This window comes from Cyprinodon variegatus, unplaced genomic scaffold (genome assembly GCF_000732505.1).
Source record: "Cyprinodon variegatus isolate N-32 unplaced genomic scaffold, C_variegatus-1.0 Scaffold151, whole genome shotgun sequence".
NCBI lineage: Eukaryota > Metazoa > Chordata > Actinopteri > Cyprinodontiformes > Cyprinodontidae > Cyprinodon > Cyprinodon variegatus.
Genome location: NW_015150604.1, coordinates 398,896 through 410,132, shown reverse-complemented (window position 1 = coordinate 410,132; position 11,237 = coordinate 398,896). Strand labels below are relative to the sequence as shown.

General features: G+C 38.1%; 1 protein-coding gene across 10 annotated transcripts in view; it reads right to left on the bottom strand.

Annotated features, from left to right (window-relative positions):
• Nucleotides 1-11,237, bottom strand: part of col25a1 (collagen, type XXV, alpha 1) — a 226,343-nt gene that overhangs the window by 4,578 nt on the left and 210,528 nt on the right. For 7 of the 10 annotated variants that reach the window (XM_015377305.1, XM_015377306.1, XM_015377303.1 and 4 more), the window contains 13 exons: nt 11,002-11,046; nt 10,795-10,839; nt 10,571-10,651; nt 10,408-10,470; nt 10,210-10,260; nt 9,692-9,718; nt 7,996-8,076; nt 7,661-7,696; nt 7,161-7,214; nt 6,995-7,048; nt 6,487-6,513; nt 5,516-5,569; nt 3,291-3,377 (listed from right to left, as the gene is read on the bottom strand). In XM_015377305.1, coding sequence (XP_015232791.1) covers nt 3,291-3,377; nt 5,516-5,569; nt 6,487-6,513; nt 6,995-7,048; nt 7,161-7,214; nt 7,661-7,696; nt 7,996-8,076; nt 9,692-9,718; nt 10,210-10,260; nt 10,408-10,470; nt 10,571-10,651; nt 10,795-10,839; nt 11,002-11,046 — 705 coding nt within the window. Of the gene's footprint in view, nt 1-2,878; nt 2,957-3,290; nt 3,378-5,515; nt 5,570-6,486; nt 6,514-6,994; nt 7,049-7,160; nt 7,215-7,660; nt 7,697-7,995; nt 8,077-9,691; nt 9,719-10,209; nt 10,261-10,407; nt 10,471-10,570; nt 10,652-10,794; nt 10,840-11,001; nt 11,047-11,237 lie in introns of all 10 variants that reach the window. The other 3 variants (XM_015377310.1, XM_015377304.1, XM_015377311.1) reach the window with 2 other exon arrangements.

Sequence of the window (11,237 nt, the reverse complement as noted above, 5' to 3'; positions counted from 1 at the left end):
GGAGTCAGTGGAAGCTGAAGCTCCAAGTATGAAGAGGTCACCAACTTTCTGCAGAGCCAATCACTGCACACCTGCAAACTTCATGAGGCCCTCGGATTAGCTTAAGAACGTGGAAATGGTTTCCATGTTTGAGCATCTGCATCCCAGCCATGAGTCACCAAGTGCAATGAGTCAGATGCAGTGGTATACTGTAGAGCATCCTGCTGCTGGACTCTCTGAACTGACGGATTGTGCTTATCCATTTGAAAATCTGATGGATGAGCCAGGTTTTGGCAGTTGCCAGGAGAGCTATACTTTTCTGAATGCATTGGTGTGGGGTTGTGTATGGTGTCAGGATTCTGCCATAGGTCCACAAACGCAATAAATACTCCTACAAGCAGCTTTACTTCATACAGATCCTCATAAACCACTCCTCATGCACATGTCTAACATGTCACATACACAAAAAGAGTCCTACAGGGCCCCGTTATATCACACAAGTGCTTGTTCCTTTTCTGCGAGCGTGAGGTTTGATTTTCACAGGCGTATCCTCCCTCCTCCTCGAGTGTGGGCTTGTTTGTGTGCGCTCATGTCAACTTTTATCACTTTGAAGGTGTTACCCACCAGGCAAGGCAACCTACCTGTGATTGGCTTCTTTTCAGGAAATCCTGCCTCTTGAGACTGCACTCTAGCAAAGCAACATCATTTAACGTGCATGTTAAACATGCACCTGAGTAGTAGTTTATGAGAGTCTGTATGAAGTAAAGCTGCTTTTTGGAGTATTCATTGTGTTTGTGGACTTATGGTCGAATCCTGATTCCAAAGTTGTCTTTCATGAGCCGGGTTTGGTCCCTTAGCTCCAGTGAAATGAACTTTCTTCAGCTTAACTTCAGTAAATGAAGCGCCTAACTTTGAGGGAACAGTTTGGACATGGCCCCCTCCTCTTCCACCATGACTGTGGACCAGAGCACAAAGCAATGTCCATAAAGTCATGGATGGTAGAGTCCTGACCTCAACCCAATAAAAAAACATATGGGATGAATTAAAGCAGAGACTGAGAGCCAGGCCTTCTTGTCCAACATCAGTGTGTGACCTAACAAATGAGCTTCTGGAAGAATGGTCAACAATTCCTATAAACACACCCCTAAACCTTATGGACGGCCTTCTCAGAATATCTGAAGCTGTTCTAGCTATAAAAGGATTGGTAGCATCATAGTGAACCCCTATGGCTTAGTAATAGGATGTTATTTAAGCCAAACGTGAATCAAGACAGGTGAGCAAATGCTTTTGGCAATATAGTGTAACCAGCATCCTGCATAGTCAAGTACAAGCTTTAAGACATGCATTCTCAAAAATGTCCCTATGAAAAACACTTACTCATTGTTACATGAAATTCCACTCAGAGAAGTATAAACTTGTTACTAGCATATGGATATAAAGGGCCATTTGTACATTAAATCATATTTTTTTTTAATTATCTGTTCACATTAAACTTTCACCTGAATTCTGACTGTTAGTCTGAAAATATAATAAAATTTACTCTAGCAATAGAAAAAAAAAACCTCATACATGCATAAAATACATAGAAATATGTTGCTCATGCTCATCAATGTGATTTTGCTGTTGGATATTTTTCATAGTTGGAATAGTTTAAAAACAGCAGTAAGCTGAAAATCTAATCTAGAGACACACAAAAATGTAGATTTTTTTTAAATAAAAATGATAGAATTTTAATTTAATGAAGATGTATTCAGAGACCTCTGAATGCTTTCTACCCTGTAGCCCATTAAAACTGTATGTGCACATAGAATGTAGATTGCCTCGCAAAAGTATTCTCCTTTTTTGTATTTTGTCTCATTAGAAGTGTAGATCTCAGTGTATTTTATTGTGTTTTTATAAGATAAAGATACAGTTTGTCACTTCTTTTTTGTTATCAATAAAATTGGAAAAGTAAGAAACACATATTTTGAGGAAATTAAATCTAATTTTAGAAATACAACTATAATTCTTTTGTGTGTTTTATTCTCTTCTATATTTGCAGATCAAGAAAGGGGCATTTGGGTCAGTTGATCTTACACTCCAGTTTCAATTCTCTTTTAGACTTTTACAGATATTAAGAAGGCCTGCTAAAGGCTTTTTTTTCTCCGATAATCATGTCTCACAGATGATGATGGAGTCTGGAAAGTAATGTATGAATAACTTTCTACCTCATAACGGTGTATTGGTAAATTTCATAAAACCGTAATAAAATACACTGAGGTTTTGTTGTTGACAAAATATAAAAGGACAAAAAAATTGAGGCAATGCATGTGAATTTGCCAATACCATAGTCATAGTCATTCAAAGGATTCCTTCTGCTACATGTATATCAGTGAAACAAACAGGATGCAGTGGTGACCAACTTTGTTTTATTTTATTTTAATGAAATGGTCTGGCCCAATTGGTACAAGAAGAGGAGGGGATAAGAGCGTTAACGGATTGAGGAAGGGACCCATGCGCTTGCAGCATGGCTAACTAACAGTATTAAGAGGTTTGTTAGCATCAGGTTAAAAGGTAACCAGTTAAAGGAGGGCTCAATAGGCTGAAAAATTGATTTTTAGCCTTATGTTCTAGTTGTAATAAAAGGGGAGAAAGGAATCAGTTAAAGGGATATACCTAATGAATAGAGGATTACTGGTTAATTCTATATATTTCACATTTTATCTAAAAAGAGGCTGCTTGCAGTTAAGATATTAGTATTTGTGTTTGTCTATCAATGGAAAATGAATCTGTGATTAGATAAAGTGATCATGCTTTTCAAGTTCTCACTTCATGCATAAGTGTGTTTAGGTATTGTTGATGGGCTTAAGGTGAGTCGCATGCACAGGTAGGAGGTTTAGGAAAAAGAGAAATACTGTACCAATTGGCACGGGGCATCCAGCCCATCCAGACCTGGCTGCCCTGGTTCCCCCTTTTCACCCTTAAATCCCCGGAAACCCTGTTTGCAAAGATGACCTAGGAGTGTTACTGGGAGAGAGGTGGACGACCCTTTACCCCCTGCTTTGGTCGGTCTTAACAGACTCGTAGGGAGTGTGAAGGAGGAGCTGCCCTGTGAGCTTTTCTTACTCCACATTCAGGCCCTGCGGCATAGATTTGTGATTTAACAGCAAGTTTAATACTTAATACTACAATATTTCAAGCGCTTTTGACGATTTCCTGATAATAAAAGAGAGAGGTTGGGAGTCAGTGGACTCAAAGAGAGCTCCATCCTTGTTTAGAGCAACCGCTCCACAGAGCTGGTAGAAAAACTCCAGCTCACAGTTGAGACATACCAATGGGCAGGGTGCATCTAATCCTGGGGCACCCTGTTCTCCTTTCTCGCCCTTAGGCCCTTTTTTGCCCTTCTTTCCCTTCTCCCCCTGCGGATACAAGGGTTCGGTCAGGTTAAATTCATTTTTTTCAACAATTATGACTGCAGCGAGGAGAGATTAAAGAGGGAAGTCTATGACCCAAGGAAGAGTAAATGCAGAAGGTCAGATAAGTTAGGTAGGAGGGGATACAAGGCAGAATCAGATCTTTTTTTTCAAGGACGGGATACAAAAAGCAGGGAACGAGGTAGAATGGGAAACTTTTTCAAAAGTGGTGTCAAGGGCACAAAGGATGAGAAAGACTAGCAGGGAGAAAACCACCAGAAAATAAACAAACACACAGGAAAAGTCCAAACTCTAACACTTAAGAATTAAATCGCACACATTTCTACATAAACAATAGGAGTCAGCATCCATGCAAACATTTCAGATAAGCATATTAACATACGTAAAATTTCTAATCTTTAAAGTGCTTCAAATCATCATTCTAAAATTGACACACACTCTTTACTGACATCCTAAATAATATCGTATGGATGTGTTTCAGAAGCGTGACGTCATGACGATTCTACTTATGGCCGCCATATTGAGTACCAAACGCTTAGCTTAGCTCTGTGGCGCTTTCCTTCTGACCAGAATGGATCATGCTAATTTAAATCCCTGTGAGAATAAAGGAGACACAGAGAAAATCGGTATTGGATACGATCCATGCAACCTTTTTAACACCTTTTCTTCAACAGACAAGCTTCCAGATTTTTCCTTTAACAACTTGACTGTTAGAATGTTAAAAACCGACTGATAAACATCGGATTAATTAAGGAGAGGCACTGGAAGTTACAACATGGTTGCAGAGCATTGGACCAGATCTTCTCCCTTGCACTTTCTAAACGGATTATTTGAGCTTGATTGTTTAATTCATATGTGCTGTATTGAGTCTTGAGAGGGATTGCCACCTCATAGCATTCTGTAGAATAGGGTCTGTGGCAGTATGGGGTGCCTGAAATGATTTTAAAGGCCTCTTTATCATGTTTTTATAAAAGAGACAAAAGATTAAATACAATGATGCACATTTTCTGTCCAATTTTACACAGACCTTTGAAGAAATGTACCTTGTTGCCCTCTCTAGATAATCATTTACTACACCAGACATTACTGACTGAGTAAAACCAGGCATCCCCAAAGTCTGTCCTCGAGGGCCGCTGTCCTGCAGGTTTTAGAGGTTTCTCTACTTTAGCACAGCTGATTCTGATGATTGCAGTTCCGCAAAAGCCTGTTAATCAACTATCAATGTAAATCCCCTGTGCTGGAGCAGGGAAACTACTAAAACCTGCAGGACAGCGGCCCTCGAGGACCGACTTTGGGGATGCCTGGAATAAAACTCTAACAACCGATGCATCCTTAGTGCATCTTTAAAGTGAACATCATCACAGCTTCTCTATGAAAGCACCAATTTAGAACTCAAACGATTACTCTAATCTGACAAATCGAGTCATTCTTACGTCACAAATGTCTATGATGAGTGTATGTCAAATTTTTATTACTGATGTTGAGAACCTGAAAGAGATATTCTATGTTAGAAAACAGGAAGCAAAATTCATATGACAGGGAAACATGATACAGCGTCTTAAAGGCATACAGCATCCAAAAAAATATACCATATCTAAATTACAGAGAAAAAAATGCAAAAAACAAGGAAAGAAAGCATCGCAAACAGGCTTCAAAAATGAGGGAAGTGAAATGGTCATGCATGGAAAACAAGACATTCATGGGACTGAAGAGCCTGCTGTCAATGGACATGTTTGGATTTATATATGATCTCTCTTTTTGATGACTGAAAATGAAGTCAAATTTGAAACAATGAGATGGTAAAATTATTGAAAGGGGTAAAAAAACAGGTTTGAGAGGATTTTGGGCAGCTTAATGTTTCTGTAAAAAAAAAACAGCAAAAAAATTAAATTTATTACGATTATACAGGTAAATATTGAAAATTCTTTTTTTTTTCATTAACTGTATACAGAAACAGTTTACCTCAAACGAGAAGATGAATTAAGAAAACTGCTAATAGTTTTAGCAGTGTTGTACTGTAAACCTACTTTCTGCAACATACAGTAAAGACTGTCACTGTCCATTGACATCAGTCCTATCCCGTTAGGAGTATAAATAAGCCATTACACAATATCTACATCTACCTTTTCTCCTCTCTCCCCATCGTCGCCTTTATCTCCTTTTAATCCAGGTAACCCCTGTAAAGGTACAACTTTACTTAAGCACTCTGTCTTAACTGCCAGATTAGGGTTTTTTTTTCATCCACACAAAGCTAACCAGGTCCGGATCAAACAAGATATAAAAGGTAATGAATTACTATTGTGCATTTATTTATATCCAAAAATGAAAATTAAGAGGAGGCAAAGAGCTGTCTAAAAGAAAAAAATATTTTTAGTACACCATTGGGTTTAAGTTATACCAGGAGACCCATTCTAGTGAACGATATCAGCATCTTAAAAAAACAGCTCTACTGTGTAATGTTTTTTCCTCATGGATCTCCAACCAACAACTTTTTAAATGTTGAGGTGATATCCTAGAGGACTTTGATTGAAAAGTGGAAATCACATTTCTCCAGCAATAATTTTTCCAACAATAAAATGTTGGCTAATTTGAATCAAATTCATAGCTCCCTCCTCCCATATAAAGAAAAGGATGATGGAGCAGCAGTTGAGTTTCACAGCTCAGGATATAAACCCCTGGATAGTTCTTAAAAACACAAGTTTAAGATCCCTCCTATAAACTCAAAATGACTTACGAGTAAAATATTGGGATAAAATGGCAAATATGAGCTTTAGGTAGTAAAACTGCTAAATCAAACTTGCTAAAATCAAGTACTAAAAGAACAGCAATTTCTAAAGTAGAGATTTATGGCAACAATCAATAAGCAGATCATAAATAACCACTGCTTTTAGGTCAATATGCAAAGTAGTTTAAAACCCTACTTTTATAAACTCCTGTAGAAGCTAGATGTGCTTCAGCACTAGAATGGATTAATGCATAAACAGAGGCATTAAGAAGATTTTGGTTTGACTTTTTTTTTTTTTTTATTCCTTTCCGTAAACATATTTTTGATCATCAGTTAACTCATATGCAAGAAAAAGTCAAATTAACTTACATCCAAACCTGGTGTTCCAGCTGCTCCCTGGAGAGAAAAAAAAAAAAAAATTAATAAATAATTCCCAAATACTTGACTATCACAAATTACAATTTACACAACATTTTTCTATCGATATTGTGTAAAATCACTGCAAAAAGTATCTGCATGGAGTTATTCTGAACCGATAATAACACCTGTCAAACTTTTGAATTACTTAGTATTAAACGGTACAATCTAATATCCTATGTGTCCTATATGACATCCTTTTTATCGAACAACAACAAACATGTTTCCCAAAGTTTGCAATGTCAGAAAATACTAGTAATATTACAATGTAATACAAATGCTCGTAAATAAAACAGAAAAAATCAAATTAGTTCCCTTTTTATATAGTTACATTACCTTGAAAAGTCTGTATTGATTTATTTTCTTATACTTTAAATTACTGCACAATCTGTTCATTATTTATGCTCACGTTGACATTTGTACCTAGATATCTAGAATAGCATACTGTTGTAAGACTTACTGGTAGTCCATAGGGCCCTCGTGGTCCTGGCTCACCTGGTGCACCTTTCTCACCCTGTTATAATGAAGTCTAGGTTAATTACCCTTACATTTAAACAGCTGCCTAATCCGATTGTTAAAATGAATTGAATGTCAGATGTAAGAAAAGAATGGAGTCTTAGCCTTACAATGTCCCCCTTTGGTCCGGCCGGACCAGCTGGACCCGGGGGCCCGTCTGTGCCCTGCAGAAAGTAGTATATTGAGGGTAAGTTTGCATTTTTAGGTTACAAATGAGACATTCTGCAAGAAATAATACGTGAAAATAGGTTTAACTTGACAGTATTCATATAGGATCTTAGTTACGACCAGCACACAGAGCTTGTAGACGTGCATTGGCCACAAAGGACGCTTACAACACTGCTGACACAGTTAATGTATGAGTGTGTGTTAATGCGACACAGGACAAAACAAGAGTCTCAAAATGTTTTGTGTAGCAGTTTTCTGTGCCTTCATTTAACTTGGAAGATTGATAACATGAAAAGTGTATAAAAAAAATAGCTTAAATTATTTGCATTTTGGAACAATGTGCAAATAATATCGTAACGATAAAGAACTTCATGGAGGGAGAGAGAAAGAAAGGCTGAGACAGATGCTTGGTGGTGAAGCCCCTTGAACACATGACACTCACCCTAATTCCAGGCTTGCCGTCCAAGCCGGAGGCTCCCTGTGAGGTTATGGAGGTATGAGTGACATGAACAAGGCGGGATTAGTACCAGATGAACACTGTTATTAGGACAGGTTGATGGCAGGGTTCACAACAACTTAATCAAAGGGAGCTTTGGCTAAGGTAGTCAGTCCAGGCAAATGAAAATGAAGACAGAACATGGACAAAGGCACTTTGGACACACACAAACTAACGTAAGCAAACATTCCTATGTGCACCTAATCTTGAAAACAAAATTAAACCTAAATTCTGACAAAGAAGCCAAAATCTTCCAACTGGCTCTGTATTGCTCAACTTACAGGGAGACCCAGTGGTCCACGGTCTCCTTTGTGTCCTGTTTCTCCTCTCATGCCCTTCAGTCCATGCAAACCGGGTTCGCCCTGCAAAACATAGAAGAAAAATATGATTATGCACAGCTGACTACCAATCTTTGCAATAACTACTGTGTTTTGAACATCTTTTCATTGTCAAATAGAAGAAATAAATGTATTTTAATTTGATGGATCAGCACAAAGTACATAACTGTTAAGTGAACAGATGTTTTTCCTTTAAATACAAATCTGAAGGTAGGCATAAATCTGCATACAATCCCCTTTACTTCAATAGATTGATAGATTTCAGTGTAAATTAGCCTTAAGAAGTCACCTAGTTCAACAAATAAAAACTAAACCAGAATAGAAGAATTGAAAATATTGTCGATGAACTCTCTGCATTTAACCCATCCCCTTGGGGAGCAGTGGGCTGCTCTGGGACCCAGAGTGGGAGTCTGTGGGGCTCGAACTCGGAACCGCAGGAGTCCGAGGGCAATACCCTAACCACTAAGCCGCCACTCCCTTTTAAACTAAACTAGATATCAAAAAGTAAAAACAAATGGATAGTAAAATAGAATTTAAAACCAGAAATTAAAAAAACTAATGACAATTTCAAAACTATTTAAACCTTGTCTCTTAAGACAGGATTACAATGGTAATTTAAGGCAGATGAAGAAATCCATCATCAGTCATGCAGTTTTCTTTATGAAATAGTGGCAAAAAGGGTATTTTATGAAAAAGACAAGATGTCTCATTTAAGGTTTGCAGAATTTACAGGTGGAACATCAACTCCTAATTCCCTAGCCCTAAAAGATTGTTGATGAAGTGAAATTGTTTATATAACATATGACCCAAGGGGAATAATACATCACACAAAAAATAAATAAGTATCATTTTTCCTTTCACAATGTAGTTACGCATTACTTTTAAGGAGTTAAAATGTAAATGAAACAAAAAACTGAAAACTACTTCTTCTTTCTATTAATACTGGCTTGTTTTTTTTTTGTTGGTTTTCAAATTTCAAGTAAAAATTCTTGATTTAAAGAAACATAAATTAAAGTGCACCAGTGCTATTCATATTTTTAACTTGGTTGTTTCAAGGCCAATTATACTTCTGATGCATAGCCTCTGCAAGTGACAAATCTGTCTCTGTGCGCGACCATGCCCCCCACGCAGAGGTTCTGCAACCGTCGTTGTACACCTCAAAAAAATCCTGACTACGCTTCGGACAGTCGCAAACCCGTGCAGATCTTAAGCGGAAGTGCAAAGACAAGAAGCAGCTGTGATTGGTCCTTGGTATGCCTTTCAGGCTGTCTGTGTGGTCGTCCTTCTTGATTCGGTGCCGGGGCACGCCATTTTTAAAAACCGAGGAGTAATAACAGCAATGGATAACCGCGACGAAAGGTTGATCAAGGAGGTTCAGAAGTACAACCGCTCATACCATGCCTCAGACACGTAGTTTTGGAAAATAAACACTCCCGCTGCCGCCGCTGATGAAGTTCTCGCAAGTTCTAGGCTCCCCCTTGGCGGCAAACTGCTGTGTGTCCCTAGAAATTCCAGACCGACATTGCGGAAGCATACCAGCAAAACTGGTTCGTGACCAGTTGCAATCGACATTTGATGCGTGTGGTTGCAGAAGTATAATTCGCCCTTACGACTTTATTTGTTAATTTTAAACACTTACCTTAGGGCCAGGGAAGCCGTGGGGTCCCTGAAAAACATTCAAAAAGGACACAGTAGCTTTATTTCACAGAGGACCTTGTTAGAACATGAATAATGACAGCCATTTATTGATTTAAGCAAATCTAACTAGTTTCCCTGGAAGCCTTGATGACATGAAAGGAAAAGGTGAACAAGTTCAACTCCTATTGCATTTCCACAAGGATGTCAGCAAGTATTATCGGGTTCTTTGTTGCATGTTATATTTAGTTTGATCTAAATAATATTATTTTAACCCAAATGCAAGTTCATACTGAGACGGCTTTTAAACTGATGAGCAAAAACTGATACCTCAGGGGGTTTTAACTCTTTCACAATAAAGTACAGTCACACCGTTAAAAGAAAAACAAATACTGAAAAAGAAGACACGGCAAAAAAAAGAATAAATAAAAATTCAACAAGTTCACCTTCCTCATTTCATGTCAACTCATTTAATTTCATTACAGAAAATACTATCGGTGTACAAAATACCCCAAAACTCACCATAGGTCCTGGGGGCCCGTGGGGTCCTGGTGGCCCTGGAGGTCCAGTTATCTAAACATTTTAATAGATTACACATCTTTACTGAAAGCAATGTTTTAACTTGACTTCATGTGAACACTAATTCCCTGCATAGCTGGTTAAGAATCGAATCTGAAATATTAAATCCATTGCTCTTTTTTATAAACATATGTTACTCACAGATGGACCTTGTGGACCGGGAAGTCCTGGATCTCCTTTATCTCCTTTGGCTCCATTAACTCCCTGTGAAAAACAAGAATTATGAGATTAACTGTGTGAAAATGTTGAATCAAGATACCTTAGGAGAAATCTTTGTCACTGTGATGGACTGTGAGATACTTACTGGTAAGCCAGGTAAACCGGTGCTTCCTTTCTCTCCTGACGCCCCTGGCATTCCCATATCTCCTTTGGAGCCTTTATACCCCTGAGAAGTTAGACATGACCACAAGATATGTGATATATTTGAATTTAGACTCCTCATTGGTGCCTTCTCTGGCAATGCATTGGGCATTAATTACTATTTGTAGCATATGGTTCAAAATATGACCCAAACAAAGTTTTTCTTACTCTTTCCCCATCAAATCCAGGAAGACCAGGCAAACCGCGATCTCCCTGAGGCCACACAAAAAAGACAGCATTCTTACTATATACAAATCTCATATATTCAATTAAATGTCTGGATCTTGCGTAATATGTCCTGCACTAAAGCAAGTTTAAAAGGGAATCCTGTCCCAAAAGAATAAAAATGTAAAACATTAAGGGGAAAAAAGTTACCTTCAAGCCTTGTGGTCCCATAGGTCCAGGTGGCCCAGGGGGACCCTGTACATAAAACAATGACAGAAAGGTAGAAACAGATGACAAGGTTGCTCAACTGATGGGAATATGCAAGGCCTTGCAAATGTCTTCTCCCCCTTAGCTTTTTTGGCATTTATTTCTACATTTCAACCAGGAATTCAAATGTTTCTAACTCTTATTTGATGTGAAAGATCTGTATAAAATCACCTAAGTTG